Below are 22,633 nucleotides of genomic sequence, written 5' to 3'. Positions count from 1 at the left end.
AGAGAATTTCACCTGGCAATGTTAAAATACATTTGTAACTTTTTCCATAGTAATGTGCAGTCATTTTACTGTATTGTCAAAACTAGCCCTTTTTTAAAATGGACTGTATAACAGTGAGATCATGGTGTTATTTTGTCTCCTAAACTGATTATGCAGGACTGTGGAAATGTGCAGGCAGTTTTTTACTAGATGTAGTATTAATTTTTTATTTGCTATTACTTAGACTTTGGTTTATTAACATTGGTTTTGTTGTTTTTGGTTTGGTTTGGTTTTTCAAGTCAAGGTGTATAGCCCTGGCTGTCCTGGAACTCACTCTGTAGACCAGGCTGACCTTGAACTCAGAGATCCACCTTCCACTGCCTCCAGTGTTCAGATTAAAAGAGTTCACCACCAAGCCCAGCTAAAATCATTTTAAATTTTATTTGTGCTGTTTTCATTCATATGAGTTTACATTTCTTTGCAAGCCACTTTGAATTACATTTAGTTTTAAATGAGCCATCATTGATCATCAGGGATCTATTGACACTTTGACAGTTAATCTTATTTTTCTTGGAATGAGAAATTGGTATTTCTTTTCCATCATAAGATTTCTGTCTGTGGTAAGAATTAGGCCTGTGATAGAAGTATTTCGTCTTGTGATCCATGTTTCTTTCTATGTACTAATATTGTAAGCAAAAGCATGTTGGAAGTAGCATTCATACATTAACTATACTTGCCAGTGTTTTGGCTATGTGATTTTCAAAGGATAAAATGGTATGTATTTATCATGTACAACATAACATTTACCACCTACAACATAATAAAATTTTCTTTTTACAATACTTTTTTTAATTTAAAAAGGAAATTCTTTTGTATTAATACATTAATACTTCCTTATTATATGATTCCTAATAACCTGTTTTGATTATATACAACAGTACAAGAAAATCTTTATTTAAAAAAAAGGATGGTCTGTACAGAGCTTCTGAATTTATTAATGTGCAGACATATTACGATGATGAGATACTTAGTAAACCTAGAATTTATTTGTTTTCCCCCTTAGGTTTCCAATGTCCCCAGCATTAGCAGATTGCCAGCTCCCTCTTTGCAGCACCCTAGCCAGTGTTAAGCTGGCATTGTCAAACCCATCCCAGATTTCTACAGCAGGATGGAGTTGTTCTTTAGTTATGAGGTAAGTTTCCCCATACTCATTTCACATTCATTAAGATGTAGTTTTTCATTTTACAGTATTGTGTAGTTTTATAAGTTTATTTCTTTCCTCATGATTCCTTAGATTATTGGTGCATTATACTCAAAAAAAAACCTTATAAAACTGCATAATATTATAAAGGCTTACCTTGTGACCAAAGATCAGCTTCTTTTAATAATATTCTTCAGAGGGTCATTTTAAAACTCCATGGGTTTTAATCAAATACAAAGGGAGCTGGCAATCTGCAGATGCTGTGGACATTGGATGAGAAGCGATGAAAGGTAAGCTGCAAATTTAGACTATTAGCTGTTATTTTTCTGTTGAGTGCTTGAAATTCATTGTTCATATTAAAGTTTATAATCTAGTCACTTAAAAAGAAAATACCATTCTTGGTCTGGAAAGATGGCTCAGTGTTTAAGAACAGTTCTTGCAGAGGGACCAGGTTGAATTCCTAGCATCGACATGGTGTTCCATCACTCTAACTAATTCCAGGAGCCCCAACACCATTTTCTGACCTCCTTGGATATGAAGTACACACATAGCACACACATGCTGGATATGAAGTACACACATAGCACACACATGCTGGCAAAGCACACATAAAATAAAAAAATAAATCTTTTTTTTTTTTTAATTACTTGAATTGGAGAGATGGCTAAGTGGTTAAGAACACTGGCTGCTCTTCTAGAGGTCCTGACTTCAGTTCCCAGTAACCTCTGGTGTGTCTGAAGACAGCTACAGTACACTAATATACATAAAATAAATAAATAAACCTTTAAACAAATACTACTCGATTTTTATTAAAGTAACCTTTAATAAATGTTCATAATACTAAATTTACATAATGTATTTGAATTTAATGTTAAACTATTTTAATCCCTGAAAATGGTCAGGATTCTGATGATAAAAAAAAGGTTTTAATTTCACTTACTACTTGTTTTAAAGTTAATAATCAGATGATATGAATGACATTAAATAACACACTAAATACAATTTTAGCAAAGCTCTATCACTGTAGCATCTGAGTAGTTGCTCCAAATACCAATCCAATCTATTGATTCTTCTGTTTATCCATTTTAATTTTAGTTCTGTAATCAATACACATGAAAACTTTGTCTTTCATTTTAAAAAAATCAATGAAGTTCACATTAATAAACGTAGGAGAGTCCTCTGTTTTTCTTTTCTTTTGAAACACACTGTGGCCCAGCCTGACCTCAAACTTGCAGCAGTCTTCTTGCCTCAACTCCAGAGTGCTAGGAATGCAGGTTTGTGCCACCACAGAGGTTGATGTTTCCTCCGCTTTAAATTTAGTTTTAAAATATATCCCTATTTTAATTACTATTATGCTTTTAATTTTGCAAAAGTGTCTACACAATATAATCTATTTATACTTATTTAGGAATTGACTTTTCAGGGACCAGGAGAGACAGCATGATGTCTAAAAAACAAAGTGGATTTTAACATTTGTGAGATGCAGAATTTTAGTCTGAAGTCAATTCCATTTTACAAGTATTTCCCAAGGTGACTTTAGACAGCTTCCTTCTATAAAGGCATGCCCTTTTAAGTTTTAATAAATCCATCTTGGAAGAAATATCAAAATTGGTTTCTTTCTCATCAATGAAGTTAATCTGTTTGATTTGAAGTAGATAGTTTATAGTGGACCAGAGGCAAAGAGATTGTTACTAATTGCTTGTAAAAATGAATAATATTTATGCTTTTTGTAATAGTTCCACTGTGCACTGTGAAAGTGAAGTCACCATTCAGTACACAGCAACGATGTTGGGACTGAAGCTGGGCAGTAAAATGCAAGGCTTGGAACTCAGGCCCTAGTACCAGTAACAGGGGACACAAAATGCTATTATTTAATTGCGTTCAGATTGTCAGCATCATGTTTTAACCAGATAACACATGAAGCTTTGAGTTCTCTTTCATGTGAGAAATTGAGTGAAAACTTAACCTTAAATGCCAATGCATGTGATGATTCTGATCTTTTAATCACCTCAAGACTATAGATTCACACTCCCATGGCAGTGTACAAGTTTCCTTTCACTGGAGACATTCTATTTTTTTTATAGTTTTATACATTTTATTAATTTTCTATGGTAGAAGACCATAGGTATTTCCTTGTAGTCTTTTGGTTAAGTAGTATATTTTCTAGATGTTAATTAATTTAAAATTAATCAAAATTAAATATAAAATTTTCTTAGTCATTTTTAAATTCTTATGCTGCAGAAATTAATTTAGTAATTTAACACAGACACCACTACAGCAGTGTCTTGATATAAAGATTTCCAGATACATAGTCTACCCTTCCTGTTCCTCATCTGCACAGACCTAACTGATGACGTCTACATTTCCCACCCTGTAACCACTGTGCTAATCCAAACAGCAACTGTACCAGCCAGGTGAGCTCTGCAGGTATCCCTTTTCTCTTGTGGTCCCCACTACTTCTCTTAAGATTTCTAATCCTTTTAATAATGAATTCTACCACAGAGAGAATATTCTTTTTACTTTCATCTTTAACTTTCTTCCTTAAGTTTAAGGAAGTCTCACCATTTTATTTTCCACTAAGTAGTTGCTGAGTATAAGGTTGGCATCGGTAGTTCCAACACTTGGGAGGCTGAAGCAGAAAGCTCAAAAGTTAGAGACTTGTCTGAGCTACATAGTAAGTCAAAGGGTTAACATAGTGAGATCTTGTCTCTAAGCCAAAAGAAGTGTGGTTGCCCTAGATGCATATTGTTTGTTATTCTGTTTAACAGTTTTGTTTTATGGATTAGAATAAGCACCTCATATTATGTCACCAGTTCTTTTGAGAAAAGTTTGATTTTAAGGTATAACTCACTGCTTACTTGGGTCTCACTTGGACTTTTTTAAAAATACATTTGAAAAGAAAACAGGACTATTTAGTTATAGTAGCATTTCTCAGTCACGACCCTTTGGAGGCCAAATGATCCTTTCACAGGAGTCACATAAGACCATCTGCGTATCACATATTTATATTGTGGTTTATAACAGTAGCAAAATTACAGTTATGAAGTAGTAACAAAATGATTTTATGGTTGGGGTCACCACAACATGAGGAACTGTATTAAGGGGTCACACCATTAGGAAGGCCGGGAATCATGTTGTAGGAAATCCCATATTAACTGACCTCAGTTAATATTTGCTGATCTTGCAGAAGACCTGTATTCATTTACTACCTCCTACAAGAGGTGCACAAGCACCTGTAACTCAATTCCAGGAGGTCCTACTCCCTTCGTTGGCTTCACATGCATTACACACATGTGGTGCACTTATATACATGCAGGCAAACACTCATGCACATAAAATATATCATTTTTAGATGTGAGTTAGCATAAGGTTCAAATTTGGTGTGTCTGCAGCATATAACCCTACCTCTTCTTACTCTTCTAATAAATAGTTCCCTTTAAAATTCAAAAACCTCAGTCTGATGGTTGGCTGCAAACACCCGCATCTGTACTGGTCAGGTTCTGGCAGAGCCTCTCAGGGGACAGCTATACCAGGCTTCTGTTGGCAAGTGCTTCTTGGCATCAGCAATAATGTCCGGCTTTGCTGTCTGCAGATGGGATGGATCCCTAGGTGGAGCAGTCTCTGGATGGACTTTCCTTCAGTCTCTGGTCCACTCTTTGTCCCTGCATTTCCTTTAGATAGGTACAAAATCTGGGTTAAAATTTTTGAGATGGGTAGGTGTCTCATCCCTCAACCAGGGGCCATGCCTATCCACTGGATATGGTCTCTACAATTTCTATCTCCCCTTTGTTGGGTATTTTGGCTAATGTCATCCCCGTTGGGCACTGGGAACCTCCTGCTTCCCTGGCATCTGGGACTTTTTAGTGGCTATCTCCAGTCCCCCATGCCCTACTGCTACACACCTCAGTTTAATTTCCTGACCCTCTGTACTTCTCCCCTGTCTCCTCCTACACCTGATCCGCCGCCCCCATTTTATTTCCTCTTCTCTCTCTCCCTCTCAGGTCCCCCTCCCTCCCTCTACCTCCTGTGATTATTTTGTTCCCCCTTCTAAATAGGACTAAAGCATCCACACTTTGGTTTTCCTTCTTCTTGAGCTTCACATGATATGTGGGTTGTATTGCGGGTATTCCGAGCTTTGGGGCTAATAACCACTTATCAGTGAGTACAAACCATGTGTGTTCTTTTGTGACTGGGTTACCTCACTTAGGATATTTTCTTGTTCCATCCATTTGTCTGTGAATTTTATGAAGTTGTTGTTCTTAATAGCTGAGTAATACTCCAGATGCCAATGCCCGCAGCCAACCATCGGACTGAGCCCGGAGAACACCAATGGAAGAGTTAGGGGAAGGACTGAAGGAGCTGAAGGGGATTGTACCCCCATAGGAAGAACAATAATATCAACTTAACCAGACTCCCTCAGAGCTCCCAGGGACGAAACCACCAAACAAAGAGTATACATGGAGGGACCCATGGTTCCAGCTGCGTATATAGCAGAAGATTGCCTTATGTGGCATCAGTGGGAGGGGAGTCCCTTGGTCCTGTGGAGGCTGGATGCCTCAGTGTAGGGGCATGCTAGGGTGGTGAGGCAGGAGTGGGTGGGGGAGCATCCTCATAGAGGCAGGGGAGAGAGGGGGTGGCATGGGGGATTTGCAGAGGGGAAACTGGGAAGAGGGACAACATTTGAATTGTAAATAAAATAACCAACGAACGTTTGTCTCCGCCCGAGTCTCATGGGAAAAAAATAAATAAATAACCAACGAAAAAAAAGAAATTTTAAAAAAAGATTCAAAAACCTTAGAAGAAATATAGTTGTTTGTGTTTTTTTAAACACATATTCTTATACTTTAAAGTATTGAAACTTTTCGTCAAGCTGTACTATTAATGACTATGTTATAAAGTTACAGAATTGTCATTGTAAATAGTGAAGGTTTTGTGTGTGTACATGTGTGTGTATCTAAAAAATTGTATATACAACTCCATGTATATCTTTAGAATATACCTTTGCTATAGATATTTCTATATATGGACAGACTAACTCAACAGTTGCTTATAGAATGAAGTCTGATTTTAGATGTGTTAAATGTGATCTACAATATATAATTGTGTGTCTTTCATTAGAAATAATACATATGAATTATATGATACACAAATGTTATAGTTAAATACTGTGCTTAAATGTATTGTTCCTGTAATGACCAGATGATTCTATATTTGTTGATGAAGTATATCTCTACTTAAGGCTTCTATAAGCTATATCATAAGAGTTTATTTGTTGCTGTTTATTTCCTTGTTTTGTTTTGTTCTGTTCTTGAGCCAGGATCTCACAGTGTTACTGTGTAGCCCTGCCTGGCCTCAAACTCTTAGAGATCCAACTGCTGCTTCCTCTCTAATGCAGGAATTAAAGTCATGCACTACCACACCCAGTCTTTGTTGCAGTCCTGTAGTTCTAAGAACTTGGACATCAGAATCAAGCAGATGTGGATGTACATAGATATTGTGTACAAAGATACAGTGTACATAGATGAAGAGAGAGGGAGGGAAGGGGAGGACAGAAAATACCTGTAATACTAGCTAATAAGAGGGACATCAGTAATAATTAATTTTAGTGTAGTATTGTAGACTTTAAAAACTAGTTGACTGGTCTTAGGAATCGTAATCAGTGGGTACAAATGCTTGCTTTAGAAGGAAGAGGACTTGTGTCCTAATGTTCTCCTCTGCTTTCTACATCCTCCTGCACATGCGCGCACACAGACATCTCAACAGAGAAAATAAACAACAGTTAACTGCTTTACTTACTTTTCTATGCTAGAAACTAGTAAAATCATTGGAACAATTCTTAAGAAAGTTTGTTAAGAAGTCTCTTTTTCTCTCTCTTAGAAGTTAAAACTTTACAATATGAACCAAATTTATTTAATGAATGTATTTTAAATATTTGTGCCTTTACATTGTTTTGTTCATTTGGTTGGTAGGGTTTTTTCCTACTTTGGCGTTGGGGATTAAACCCAAGACACTACATACATTTACTAAATGGTATTTAAAATTAACATAATTAGACCATTTTTAAATTTGTTTTTTCTACTTAGATAATATGTGTTTGGGTTTTCCAGTATAGAATTGAGGTCATTAAACATATTCAGATTTCTTACAAAGTATTTCCTCTTTTTGTAAACTTTTGTGGAAGAAATATTTAAGGTGGATTATTGGCACTTTGTTATATTTTTATTAGAGAATAAAACTTAATTGACATTGACGTTAGATTAAGAAATTTACTTCTTAAAATTATGTTTTTAGGGCAAATGGTACCATCGGAGGCAAGCTGTAAAAGAATTACATAGTACACTGATACGCCTTTTAAATGAATTGCTGCCATGGGAACCAAAATTAATGAAGGCTTTTCAGAGAAACAGGTAACAAGCTTTGTGATATATGTAACTTATTTTAATTCCCCATTTATGATTTTGGGAAAATGTAATAAAATCATTTAGGTTTCTTTCCATTCATTTGTAATTCAGCAAATACAAAAACATCTCTGATTTACTTTCTAATGGAATATACAGATTCAAATGTGATAAATGCTAGTGGGAAAGAGCATGAGGAAGGGACTGTGAAGTTCTTTTTTGAGACTGTGAAGGCTACTCGTAAGACATACTCTAATATGTACACTCAACGTATACTCTAATAATCATTACAGAGAAAAATGAAATAGAAGGGGGCACAATCTCCAAATACAGAAATGTGTTTGGTATATACAGGAGGCACAAAGTCAGTTACAGCCAAAGAAAAGTGGCTGCTAAAGACTGTGGTTAAGACACAAAGGTAAGGATAGCCAAGTCAGGAAGTTAAGAGTTGATGTGGACCAAGGTGAAAAACTTTTCAAAGGTTTTTAACAGAAACGGGTTGTTTTCTTCTCTGTTGGGCTTGCTTGGTTGCTAACAATGCTAAGACTTGAATACAGATCTTTGCACATGGCTAAGGAAACACCACTGAACTGTATCTCTAACATTAAGTTTTTTTGGTTTGGTTTGGTTTGGTTTTTGTTTTTACATTGGTTGGTTGGTTGGTTAGTTGGTTGGTTGGTTGGTTAGTTGGTTGGTTGGTTAGTTGGTTGGTTGGTTGACAATTTTGTGTGTGTGAAGGTGGGTTATGGGGTATAGCCTAAACTACGCTCATGTTTGCCATGGTGTACATGTGGAGGTCAGAGAACAATGTAAAAGGAGTTGATTCTTTCCTTCCTACCATGTGAATCTTGGTAGTAGGCACCTTTACCCATATTGATCCAACTCTGCAACTACCTGACCTTAAGTTTTAGAGCATTTGCCCTAGCTGCCATTTTGAAATAGCTGTAAAGATGAGAGCAGTGGAACTAGTTACAGTGTAGTAGTTACCACCCCCACAAAAAAGAAAAAGAATAGCTTGTAGTATCATACATGACAGGAAGTGATTGGGATTTAGATATAGCTTCAATGTAAGATAGTTAAAATTTGACTAAATATTGTATTATGAGGTCTGTGATAGGTTAATGCTATTGTCAACTTGGTGAAACTTAGAAATGCCATGGAAACAAACCTCACAGACATGTCTGTAAGGAATTTTCTACATTGTGTTAATTGAGGTAGAAAGGCTCGCCCTAAATGTGGAGTGGACCCTGGACTGACCAAACAAGAGAAAGGGAACTGAGCTGTGGCACTCATGTGTCTCCTGATGGTTAGTGCAACAGCCCAGCCACTTCAAGCTTCTGTTGCCATGACTTCTTTGCCAGGATGTACTCTTAGACTGAGACAAATACACCCCTTCCTTCCTTAAGTTGCTTCTATCAAGTATTCTTTCCCAGCATTGAATGAAGTAGCTAATAAATATGGTAGAAAATCGTGAGTAAAATTCTCATGCCTAAACTTTTTATCTAGACAACTGTCATGGATTTGCCATTAACTGAGATAGGAGTGACTGAGGGAGAGTTGGGTTTGAGAAATGACAGGGATTGGATAGTTTGGATTTAAACATGTTAAATTTGATATACTTTCTAGACATCTACTTGGTGGTAGTGATCAAGCATAATGTAAGTTAAATAAGCAATTCAAGAGCATTACTAGATTTGAGGTACAAATTTGGGAGTTACCAACATTGATTATATTTAAAGCCATGAGATCAGTAGAAATTATATGGACAGAGGTCATATCAACATTTGAAAGTGAGGTAGATGAACAGGACACTTTGAGAAGAGGCTTTGGGAGAATGCTTAGTAAGATAAAAAGATAACAAAGGAAGAAAGGTCTCTTAGAAACTAGATAAGTTGAGGAAGAAGCTATAGAAGAGAATTAGGAGAGGAACTGTAATACTCTTTTGTGACCGCTGGCATAAAATGGAGTAGAGAAGTGAGGTAGCACCAAGAAATACAGATTGAGAGGTATAGAGAAAGCATTTGGAGTTTTTTTTTTTTTTTTTTTTTTCATTAAAAAAATTTGGTTTTGCCAGGCAGTGGTGGCGCACGCCTTTAATCCCAGCACTTGAGAGGCAGAGGCAGGCGGATTTCTGAGTTAGAGGTCAGCCTGGTCTACAGAGTGAGTTCCAGGACAGCCAGGGCTACAGAGAAACCCTGTCTCGAAAAACCCACAAAAAAAAAAAGAATGGTTTTAAATCATGTGTTTTGGATTAAATGGAGGAACAACAGTAGGGTAGTAACTAGACAAGAGAAGATACATGTTAATTGGTGGTGTTTACATAGGTAGAGAGATGGAAAATAGAATACAAATGAAGGTATTTGAAGATAAGATGTGAGCATATGAAATATTTTTCCAGTTATTATCTTCCATGAAATACAGGTAGTCAGTAGCTGAGGGTGAGGGTGGCATTCAACAATTGTATAGATGTTTCTCTATTCTAATCTTATAGATAGAAAGGGAAATTTGTTTCACAGTTATTCTTTGCTAACTCATGTCAAATCAAGCATGTATATGACATGCAGATCCATCCCTGGGGCTTGTTGGCCAGGCTTCTTGGTGGGACCCAGGCCAGTGACTCAGGCCCCTTTTTCAATTCAAATAGAAAATTTTAGTTATCTATTACTTTTTTTTTTAATAGTTCTAACCACAACCCTCAGAGAGATGGTGTGTTCAAACTTTATTCAGAAATTTTAAAATGTAACCTTTAAGTTTCTTAAGCTTATATCATACATTTTGTCTTCTTGGATAATTGGCAAGACTGAACTAATAGACATTTAGATACACTTAAAACACACAAAAAAAAATGTTTAATGACAGTTGAAAGGATTTCAACGTTTAGTTTAAAATGCTAAATTAATTCAACTTCCAGAAGTTTCATAGTACATTGGTTTATTTTAGGAGCCGCCTGAAGAAAGACTATGATGATTTCCGAAGACAGCCTGACCATGGTCAGTTCAGTAGAGAAGCGTGGACTACTGAAGAGAGTGAAGGGAACCCTGAGAGAGAGGCCCCTGAAGCTGAAGTCAGTAAGTCTGTGGATGCAGCAGAGCCTCTAGACAACCTGGAGAACGAGCAAGGTGATTCAGGTAGGCGTTCGAGCATTCTAAATGTAAGTATAAAGAGAATTTGCTCTTTGTTGTGAAGGCAAAAGGCTATCTGGTCAGTGAATGTAATTGAGGAAATCTGATATTTTAAAGAAATACTATTCACATCCTTGTAAGCAATTTCTTGGATATTATTGTTAAATTTTAAGAGTTTCTAAAGCCAGTGCCTAACCCTAAATTATATGTATGTCATTGCTTGTTACAGATCCTGCGCTACTAATCTGTTACCCCTTTGGAATTCATTGATTATCTTTTTATTGTTACTACTTGTAAAGTTCTGTTGGCAAAGTTTGCCATAAATGAATTGGACACGTCCTTAAGATTGTGAGGATTTTTTTTAAATGAGGTGTGGCCAAGGTTGATGGCCAACTGAGACCAAAGTAAACATATCATTCTAATAAGTCTGGGTAGCTAGACCAATTAATTAAATTGCATGTGACTTATTTTAACTCACTGGTTGCATTCTTTAGATATATAAGAAGGTGATGTGAAAACTTGTGATGATGTGTTAACATATTTCATGTCTTTTGTGAATTGTAAAAGTGGTCTTCTTCTAACTAGATATGACCATAAATTATTTAAGGGTAAAACACAGGAAAGGTTGAATATTTGCTTTCATTTAGAATCCATAAAAACAACATAGAATAGCAACCATCCTTCTATGGTATGAAGTTTTCCCTATCTAGAGAAAGAAAACTAGCAAGATTAAACTTTTTATCCATGAGTTTTTCCTTAACACACATAAACAGCAGGATTAGACCAAAACTAGTAATAGGTTGCTTGTAAACGTATTTGAGGTACAGAAGTCAGCTTGTCAACCTTCTTTAGTAGTGCAGAAGTTTTGAAATGTCTGTACAGTAGACTTCTTAAATTACATGCTCAGAGGGTGACTTTGTTTTTTTTTTTTAATTAGTATTACTCAGTCACTGTTTTCTATAAACAAAATGCTTGTTTTTATAATTTTCAGATGATATGAAATTATCAGAAATAGGCTTTCCTATGGCCAGAAGCAAGTTGTTGAAAAAAGAATTGCCTTCTAAAGATATAGTGAAGACACTGCCTAAAACACTTAAACGACAGTCCAAACAAAGTAGTTATCTAGACGATAGCACAAAAGAGCTTTCCCCAAGGAAGAAAGCTAAGCTAAGCACAAATGAGACATCAGCTGAGAACTTAGATGTCGACATGCAGATTGACTGTTTGAATGAATCAAAGCCTACAGAACTGCCATTTCTAGAGTCATTTGCCTCAAAGGATTCAGTACCAGTGTCTACTCTCCAAAAAGGGACCAAACCTATTCAGGCTTTGCTTGCAAAGAATATTGGGAACAAAGTGACCTTAACAAATCAACTGCCCCTTTCCACAGATAGGAGTGTTCCTGCTGTGGAAAAGCCAGCTCTATCTCCTGCAGAAACAAGCCCCATAAAGCCAGCATTGACCTGCCTCTCCAGTACAAAGGGACCTTTACAGATGGTGTACAAAATGCCCTGTGGTCAGTGGTTGCCAGTAGACCTTCATAGTAGTTCTGTCAAGATTCAGATGCAACCTGTGGTGGATTCTAAAACAGGAGAAAAGATCATGCAGCAAGTTCTTATTCTGCCTAAGAATTTTGTGATTCAGCACAAAGAGGGGAAAGCAGTTGGAAAAGAGATAGCACCACCTCAACAGAAAGGCCCAGAACTCTCTTCACCTTGCCCACAGACGACAAGTGTAAACTGTTCTGTAGTATCTGTTCCTGTCACCTCTGTGTCTACCCAACTGCCTAATACAGTTCTCAATAAGACAATTACACCTTCATCAAATGTGAGTGCTAGATCACAGCCTTTGTCACCTGTAACCTCTGTAAGTAATATATTAACATCACCAGTTAAGATTAGCCAGAGTGAAGCAGGAAAAGTCAAGAGTACAGTTTCATCCACCACATTCCCTCAGTGTAGTACTTCACCTACCATTTCATCAACAGTTCAGCCTCTCTTGCCAGCAACAACACTAAATGAATCTACAGATCCTGGCAGTTCTCTCCCCTGTTTTTCACAGCAAACTGTTGATTCTTCTGAGGCAAAGCAAGAACTAAAAACTGTATGTATAAGAGATTCACAGTCAATTCTTGTTAGGACGAGAGGTGGGAACACTGGAGTTGTAAAAGTGCAAACTAATCCAGAGCAAAACTCACCCAACAGTTTATCTTCAAGTTCTGTTTTCACCTTTGCACCTCAATTTCAGGCATTTCTTGTGCCAAAATCAACGTCGTGCCCTGCTTCCTCACAAGTAGCTGGAGTGACTACTGCATCTAGTGTACCATCTTTCAGCCAAGCGTCTACATCTGTGTCTATTTCATGTGGCTTTCATCCACCCATGGGGAAAAATCTCAAATCTGCATTAGGCCAAACCTTCAGCAGTGGTTATGTGGGGCCCATGATAGAAAAGCCGTCATACATGCCCTCTTCACCCTTGAAGTCCTCCGTTTCTTCCAGCTCACTGCTACCATCAACAACAAATAGTTCAGTTAGTGTAATTAGCATATCAACAGGAAATTTTGGGCAAACCAATACAAATGTTATTCATACATCAACTAAACCACAAGTAGATTATATCACAAAAAGTTACCCAGTTACAAGAGCAGAAGCAACAACAGCAATAAATGGAGACATGCTCAGTGAAACTCCAGGTCAGAAACTAATGCTGGTGTCAGCTCCATCTCTTCTTCCTTCTGGCAGTGTGCCCTCAGTTAATATGGCACCAGCACCAACATCTGCAGGTGTTTCTACCCAGAAAGTAGTCTTTATTAATGCTCCAGTTCCTAGTGGCACTTCATCCTCAACTATTGTTGCAGAATCATTAAAACAGACACTTCCTTCTCCCTTGAATAAAACATACATTAAGAATCCAGAGCAACCCCAGATAGTACTAATTCCCTCTACAGTAGGAGCACCAATAAAAATAAATTCTTCACCAACTGTGTCTCAGATTAAAGATGTGAAAATTGGACTAAACATAGGTCAAGCAATTATAAATCCTCCAGGAAATTTGCCAGCTCTGTCATCAATTAATATATTGCAAAATGTAATGCCAAAAGGTGAAGACAAAAGTAGTAAGGGCTGTATCTCCCCCATCTCACCAAGTGGTAACTCACTGCCAGCAAGCTCAAATATTGTGAATCACAATCTTCCTCCTGCTAGTGAGTCAGCAAGAGTTACAAATACATTTTCCGGAATAGGAGCAAATGTACCTTTGAGTTCCCTTTCAGTGACCTCATCCCCTGCTTCAGTAGGAACACGACCTCCTGTTTTAGTCAGTGGAAATGATACCTCTTCCAGAATTATGCCTGTTTTGTCAAATAGACTTTGTACATCAAATCTTGGAAACACTGTGGCTATATCAACTGTAAAAACAGGACACCTCGCATCATCTGTTCTCATTTCAACTACACAACCAACAGTGTCTCCCAAATGTTTGACATCAGCTTTGCAGATCCCTGTGACTGTTGCCTTGCCTACACCTGTGACTACATCTCCAAAAATAGTCAACACAGTTCCACAGTCAGCAACAGTACCAGGAGCCACACAACCTGTATCTCTCTCTAAAAGACAATCCCGAACTTCTCTCCAGTTTCAATCACCAGGGACTACAACTACAGTGCCAACAAATGCAAACACAAGTAAGCCTCCAGCTGAATTATCCCCCTCACCAAGTCCAGGTAAAATAATTAATATTTCCAATGTTACTTCTATGCCAAGCCAGCATATGTCCCCTTCATTAGTAAAAACAACTCTCAGTAATAATTCTATTGCAGGTGGCTCTGCCATTCACACTTGTTCACCACCGTCAAATATAACTAGTCTGGCAGGTGCTCCGTTCAGTGAACCTTGTATTCAGCAAAAAATAGTTATCAACACAAGTACACCTTTGGCACCAGGAACTCAAATCATGATGAATGGAGCCCGGTTTATTGTTCCGCCGCAAGGTCTTGGAGCTGGTAGCCATGTCCTCCTTATCTCTACTAATCCAAAATATGGACCTCCCTTAGTTCTTAACAGTGGCCAAAGCATACTGGCTACACCAGTAGATAATTCTGTCCAGAAGATCATACAGACATCAAATAATTCTTCAAGTGGACAGCCTTTAAAGCATTCTGTAAGAAACTCTACAAAGATTGTAAACTCTCTTGGAAGTCCAAGTTCTCTTTCTACAGTACATACCCCACCACACATCATAAACACGCCTGCTAAAGTGTGTGTTCCACCTGCACCACCAGCAGCATTGACTTCAGTAATTAAGTCCTCTCCAGCTACTCTTTTCGCTAAAACATCTTTGGTTTCTGCCATTTCCTCCAGTAATCCTCCACTGCCAAGTAGCACATCGGTACTTCATTTAGATACCTCTGTCAAAAAGTTATTGGTTAGCCCAGAAGGAGCCATTTTAAATACCATAAATACTCCAGCAGCTAAGGTATCTTCTTCATTGTCTTCATCTCTTCCTCCAGTTGTATCTGCTAGTCAAAATCTTGCCTCTGTCTTCCCTACTTTTTCTTCACCTGGTTTAGAGAAGCCTGACACAGCTGCATCTTGAATTTAGACTAACTGAGCCAGTTTTTAAATAATGGGGCATTGTTTTAACTCCCATAAAAATTTTAACTTTATTATACTGTTGAAAACATACTGTTCATACATGTATGTGTGTATGTGTGTGGAGGTGGGTGTGTGTCTTAATGTACCTTCATTAGTTTGCCCAAGACTTTGTTTTATTGGAGAGGAAAAAGTATACCATTTCATTCATTGGTGCAAGGATGTTTTCCAACATTTTTTGTTCAAAATATGTCATCAAGATTTACTTGTCTATATAACATAAATTGAACAAAGTCAGGTCTGACTATTTTAAGTAAGCTAGCCTTTTCACACTTATATTGATGTTTCTTCTTGAATTTGGATTGTTGTGGTGTATCTACAGTATAGTAGTATTCTGTGTCATTAGTGACATTTTTGTTTCTGTAAAAAGAATATATATATATTTATGCATTAAGAAAATGCAGTTTATGATGTAAAATTGTACATATTCCTTAAATCCCTAATAATCTGTACTAAATATATGTACAAAGAACAATACTGTCTTATTTATGTTTTGTTTACATAATGTATAGTTTTTTAAGTATTTTAGTAATTTTGGACCAGTGAACTGTTAGCAACAATGCAGAAGAATCTGCATATAATAAACTGAGTTGCTGTATTTCCTTGTTTGAATACCATTTTTATAATGTGTTCTTGTCCATTGAAAGAATACATGGTATAAATGAAAACAGTCCTTTAAAACTTTGTGTTAAAATTGGGAAACGTCTAGAAGTGATTGCACTTGCACAGACTTTACACTTGATAGAGCTTCCTTTCCTGTATCTCATTTTATTTCCACGATAACCTTGGGAGCTGAGTAGCATGTCCAGTCTTACATGGCTCATGGGGAGTAGAGCCAGGGCATGAATCTGAGGCTTCACATTCAGTCTCCATAGTTGTACTTTACTTCTATTTTGAGGTTTCCATTCAGAATTCCATGATTTCAGACATTTTAAAGAAAACAGGAAAAAAAAATCACCACCAAATTCTATAATGACAAAAAGAAATGAGTGTTGCTTTTTTCAGATGAGTATATTTGGTTTATGTCAATACATCCAAAACATGTTTCTTAAAAGTTTTTTAAAGGTTTCTCTGTGCCCCTAGGAAAACCTGGAACTTTCTATGTAGCCCAGGCTGGCCTTGCCTCAGCCTCCCTAGTGTGCCAGGGTTATAGACATGCCCTGCCATGTCTGGCAAAACTTAGTTTTTAATAATCTGAATTCACAAAAGTTTACAAAAGTAATGCAGAGTGGTGGTGTTACCCTTCATCTTCCTTCTCCACGTACATTTCTGTTTACATTAAGGGCTTGGTTCATTGTTATTGATCTTCCAAAATTATGTTTAAAAACATGAATTTCTTTGTCATTTGAAATTAAAAGCAAGAGAAAATAGTAATGCCCTTTCGTCTTTTACTCAGATTAGAGAGCAACTGCTTAAATTCTATTATGAAACAAATTTGATGGCTCAGTTGGTTTGACTCAGGGCTTGACTTTGTAGTGCTTCAGAATGTGCCTCATTATAAATAAAAGGTAGCTTTGTATTTACTGGAGCTTTATTATTTTATTTTCTGAGATGTTGATATATACACATTCAACTTACAATATTAAGCCTCATCACAGCATTTTAGTCTAAAACTTAAACTATTGGAAGAAATGGGCCTAGGCCTGTGAGCCAGCTCAGTGAGTAAGGGTGCTTACCACCAAACCAGAAGACCTAAGTTCAGTCCTCATGTCCCACATGATGGAAGGAAAAAGTCATGATGTTGTAAAAGTCACTCACTGACCTCCACAACATACACACAAAATACTATTTTAAGATATTTTTTTTCATTGTTTAAAGAAAAACTAGAGAGATGGCTCCGTGGTTGAGAGTATGTGTTGCTCTTCCAGAAAACCTGAGTTCAGTTCCTAGCACCCATACCCAACAGCTCCAACTGCTCGTAACTCCAGCTCCAGGGGATCCAATGCCTCTCTGGTCTGCACAGGTACACACACAAGCAACATGTACATTCCACATACATAAATAGAAGAGAAAAGGGAGGCCTAAACATTCCCATTCATATTACATCAAAATGGTGTCATTAAAGTGGAAAGGATAACATTTATTCCTAAAATGTTCACATTTCACAAACAATTGTTTTTTACTGATGGTAATTCAGAAAGTTTGGGGTATCTCCCTTTTCTGACTTTAAAGCTTGATTATAAGTTCTTGTTGTTCCATGTCTCCCCGCCATTGTCATGTGGCAGCTACCATCATGATACTGCAGTCACTTACAGCCCTGCTTCACCACTATATGTAAATGTCTGCTGTTCTGAAGAGGGACAGAACAGCACTGTTCATCAGTCACTGTCACCCCAGCAGCTGACACGGAATTTAACACACACTTGTTGACTAGAACCCTAGGTAGCTTAGTTCACTTTGTTTTGCCACAGCAGAATGCTTGCCTAGCATGTATTCATGAGGAGCTGAACTCAGTCCCCAGCACTGAGGAGATAGAATCGGGAAGGTCAGAAGTTCAAGACCATTCTAGATACGTAGTTGGAGACCAGCCTGAGATACACAAAGCTCTGGCTCTTAAAAAAATAAAAAGTAGGCTGACCCAGTCTACAGTTTCAGAAATGTTTTCAGACTCTATCCTTGGCAATCTCATTCATATTTTCATGTTGATGATTTTCTTTGCTGTTTTTTTCTCCCTCGTGGTTTTAGGTTTTGTTAAAAATTAGGTGTTTGGGTTTTTTTTTTTTTAACCCAAAGTTTTTAGACACATTTAAGATGTTTTGCCATAATTTAAGATTAAGAGATTTTGATGTCTCCAGTGGCTGAGCTTTTCAAATCAAACTATAAGATGAAAGCATTGAGGACTTCTCATTCCTTTGGAGATCCGAGATATCTCCAGGTCAAGTGGGAGCATTTTAACAATCAGGAAAGGCAGATGTTTACAAGTGCTCCCAAGCTCAGCATTTGTAGCTTGAAGTACAGTAATTTCATCAATTATTAAAGTCAGTCTTCTCACCAACTTAACCCTACCTTTTTGGCTAGTTCTTTTTTCCTTCCTTAAGTATGCCTGCTGTTTACCATAGCAACAATCAGAATATCCACATCAGAATCTGTAGGCATAAATTTTTGCAACCTACTTATAACAAGGGTTCAACCTCTCCTCTAGCCCACCACCCAGCGGAGATAGTGGAAGAGAAGAGTTATTACGATGTGGGGGAAGTGGACTTCTTGGCAGTAGTTCCTAGGGGCAGCTCGATCTCTGGCAGCCCCATAGCAAACACCAAATACAACCCAGCAGCTGCAGACCAGTCCTCTAAGCAGGAGGACACCAGGCATGAACCAGCAATCCAGTTCTTTCAGCAGGCAGACACCAGCTGTAGTGCAATCCTGAAGAAACTGCCAGGCTTGCCAACCAACCTGAGGCTAGGCTGCTGAAGCAGCAGTCTGCAGCAGGAACCTCACCAGCATTTCTTGAGCAAATTTCTCTCAGTGACAGCATTACCACAAATTGAGCTCAACAATGCTATATAAGGCAAATCAATCCATGTGTGTCATTAGGGAAGAATATCGAGGTGGAGCAAACCAAACCAATGTTCAGTGCTCACCCCCCCCCCCCCCAGTCTGTGGGGTCATATTTATACTCCTTCATCAAGTGTCCTTTCACGTGTTTGCTATAACCAAACATCATTTTGCTTGTGTCTGCTTCAGAAATATTGTTTCATGAGTCTGCTTCAGCAAGCCATCCTTTCACCCAGCAAAACATCATTTGGCATAATTAACTTTCCAAAGAAACTAGAAGTTTCCACTTCAAGAATCTCCATGGGAAATATGTAGCGGCTTGAGGCTCGAATCCGAGACCACATAATAGGACTGGAGGAGAGAGGCAAGATGGTTCTACAAAATTGTTCTCTAACTTTGTTACCTCACTTCAGAGTGAAGCTGGTGTTACTTGTCCAGTACCGTTGGCTAATTGGAAAAGGCTGTTTCTAATCAGAGGAGGCTAGTCATGCGTTCTGATCACTCTAGTCCCCACAGGACAGAGCAGCACCATGCCCTGAAACCCTTCTCTGACCGTAAGTGAGCACACTGCAGTGGAAGCCTGGAGCCCCATGCTTACCAGTGGGATTTGATCTCCTAGGTTCACATTTTCTACATCAGCAAGTAAGCCAATCCTATCTTCGATGCTTACAAGGATCTCCCCTCCCTGAGGCCAGTGTTTTCAGTCCAGGCAGCAAAGCACATGGAGCACTGAATTCAGAGCCTTGACCTAAGTGCTAATGATACTGGTCTTTAGTGTCAGGATACCAGTGCCTTAACATTCATCCATTTCTACCAAGATGTTTGTCCTCTGATTTAATGTGAGCTTCTCTAGGAGGGATAGACTCCTTCTGTTGTGACCACACTGGTCCCTAGCACCATATGGCCCTTCTGTCTTTAGCACAGGGCCCCCAGGGTTGCCTGCAGTTGATGGTGAGTCCAAGGAGTGCTCTTCAGAAGTAGGGCTAAATTTTGCACCTCCGGTTCCTTTAGTGTATATTCTAATTTCTCTCTGGTGGACTCAGCCCAAACCTATTGCCCATCACCTGATACTGTTAGAGGAACACTGAGGAGAAGCTGTCCACATGGAAAAAAAGATTTGTCAGTGTGTGACCGTATGAAAGGCTTAGGCCTTCCCCATCAAGCCATGGGTCCCTCTGAAGATGTGAATGAGATTCAGAGGTCTTGTGAAGCAGGGTGGGGGTGGTAGGGTGGCAAAATTCCTGATAAAGTCTTTTCATTTAGAATTCATCTGTCTGAAAGGAGAATCAGGGCACTGACTTAACAGTAAGAGTCACATAGTGAAAAACATTTCTTTAAACAGCCTTGAGTTTTCTGTGATTCTTAGCAATGCCTCAGCAGGTATCAGGCTTGTGGCTCTTTACAGTCATCCAGTCTTCCAGAACAAACTGTTCTTACTCTTTTCATTTTATAGCTCTACCTAGGAAAGTGATGCCAGTTGCACTTAGGGTGTGTTAAGTGTTAAGAGCATCAGGTCCACGAAAAGGAGCTGACACAATTACCTTTCAGAAGCTCTGCTTGGAAAGGGACTGGGAATGGGGAGGAGAGCGTAAGGAGAGGGGATTCCTAGTCTGGATTCTACTGCTGTGAGGAGCACTGTGGCCAAAGCAAGCCAGGGAAGAAAGGCTTTTGACTTAAACATCCCCATGATAGTTCATCACCAAGGGAAGTCGGGACAGGAACTCAAACAGGGCAGGAACCTGGAGGCAGGTGCTGATCCAGAGGCCACAAAGGAGTGTTGCTAACTGGCTTGCTCAACCTACATTCCTATGGAACCAGGATCATCAGCCTAAGGGTAGCCCTACCCACAATGAAATGGGCCTTCCCCATCAATCATTAATTAGGAAAATGCCCTACAGTCTTCCTACAGCTCGGTTGGCTTTTGTTTCTTGAGACAGGGTCTCTCTGTGTAGCACTGGCTATCCTGGAACTTGCTGTGTATACCAGGCTGGTGTCAAACAGAGCTTTGCCTACAGAGGCATTTTCCTCAATTGATGTTCCCTCTCTTACATCTGTGTGTCGAGTTAACATAAACTATCCAGCACGGGATGAGAGCAGACTTTCAGATCTGAAGAGGAGCTCCACTGGGGGGAGAGAGCTGCCGTGCAGAGCATGACCAGGACCTGAAGGAAAGAGCCTTGAAGTCCTCAAGACAAAGGGGACTTTGAGTTTGGGGAGATGGCAGGGGGTTCTGCACCCTGAGTTAGCCAGGGCTGTCTAGTGCTGAGGAACAGTGAGCCACTAGATAGGATCATAAGTTCACCTTGCAGTTGCATGGAGGAGGAGCTGGGCTTGCTTTGCTACTGTGGCCCAAGTGCAGCCGCCCATCAATTCTTTATCCTGAGTGACACATGGAGTGAGGGTTGGGTAGCCTGATTTCTGGCAGAGGGGGAGAAGCTAGTTAAAGGGTCTGTGATCTAAAAGGGTGGTCATAGGAAATGTGGACCAAAAAGACCTTTTTTTTTTTTTTTTTCCATAAAAGGCTGGGAATGGAGATCAGAGGGCTTGCCTAGCATGCATGAAGCCCAAGGTTCCATCCCCAGCATTGCACCAAAGCCTGTAGTCCCAGAACACAGGAAGTAGTCGGGAGTGCCAGCCTGGTCACAAGCTACATGAGACCTTGTCTCAATAATAACTAATGAGTTGACCAAAAAGTATTAGGTAATCGATACATGGATATGAAAAAAAAAAGTCACACACTGGGCTTTGTTGGTACACACCTTTAATCCCAGCATTTGGGAGGCAGAAGCAGGCTCTGAGTTGGAGGCCAGTCTGGTCTACAGAGTGAATTCCAGGACAACCAAGGCTACACAGAAATCCTGTCTCAGAGAAAAAAAGAAAGAAAAAGGAAAAACACGAAAAATGTTAATGTAAACTGTAATATCACTTCAGAATCTCTGGCCCTGTATGATTTACTCTGTCCTTTTGAGAATTTGAAAAGTCAAAACAAAACAAAACAAAAACCACCAACAACAAAACCAATAGGGGATGAGGGAGATGATTCCGTGGGTAGAAGAAGTGCAATGCAAGTCTGAAGGCTCCTAAAAAGCCAGGTAAGGTAGTGTGCACTGTAACCCCAGCAGTCCCACAGAGCGAGGGAAAGTAGAGACAGAACAGGCTGGAAGCTTGCAGGTTAGCTAGCCTAGAGCATGAAGTATAGTATAGTGACAGAAATAATGGACCCTGCTTTTAATTGTCTCAAGGACACTTAATACACAGACATCAACCAAACTAAAATTGCTTTTACTTTTTAAAAATCCTTACAACCGCTTTCAAGCTTAAGAGAAAACTAATTAACTTACCATCCATTATGAGCATTGAAGTAAAATATAATTAGTGCTACATAAGAGGTGTAGTTCAAAATAAAGACTCTTAGCAACGCTACATGGACTCAGTAGGTTTTCTGTATATATTTACATATACACATATACATATAAATGTGTATACGTGTGTAACAATAGTAATTACAGGAAAGAGGTCCTGGATTTGAGGAGTGGGGAAGGGTTGGATGAGGAAGGAAAGGGATGCAATGATGTAATTAACTGTACTCATGTCTGAAGTCCTCAAAAACAAAACTTTATAGTTTGACAAATACATACATACAGTTGTTAATTTTACTTTCTTCTGAGAAGATGACTTAGTTTGTAAGGGGCCTGCTACACGAGCTTGAGAATTTGGAACCCCAGAATCCACATAATAGTAAGATGTGGCCGCACATTAACTCCAGAACTGAGCAGTGGAAACAGGTGG

General features: G+C 38.7%; 1 protein-coding gene across 6 annotated transcripts in view; it reads left to right on the top strand.

The window, feature by feature from the left end:
* Brd10 (bromodomain containing 10) overlaps positions 1 to 15,947 on the top strand; it is a 79,087-nt gene extending 63,140 nt beyond the window's left edge. For 5 of the 6 annotated variants that reach the window (XM_034505245.2, XM_034505237.2, XM_034505230.2 and 2 more), the window contains 3 exons: positions 7,472 to 7,587; positions 10,519 to 10,706; positions 11,692 to 15,947. In XM_034505245.2, coding sequence (XP_034361136.1) covers positions 7,472 to 7,587; positions 10,519 to 10,706; positions 11,692 to 15,293 — 3,906 coding nt within the window. In that variant the 3' untranslated portion in view covers positions 15,294 to 15,947. The remainder of the gene's footprint in view (positions 1 to 7,471; positions 7,588 to 10,518; positions 10,707 to 11,691) is intronic. The other variant, XM_076918995.1, reaches the window with a different exon arrangement.
* Positions 15,948 to 22,633: the final 6,686 nt, after the last annotated feature.

The sequence above is a fragment of the Arvicanthis niloticus genome, chromosome 1 (assembly GCF_011762505.2).
Source record: "Arvicanthis niloticus isolate mArvNil1 chromosome 1, mArvNil1.pat.X, whole genome shotgun sequence".
In the NCBI taxonomy this organism is placed as follows: Eukaryota; Metazoa; Chordata; class Mammalia; order Rodentia; family Muridae; genus Arvicanthis; species Arvicanthis niloticus.
The sequence above is the reverse complement of the archived record's forward strand: the minus strand, read 5'-3'. Positions and strand labels throughout refer to the sequence as shown.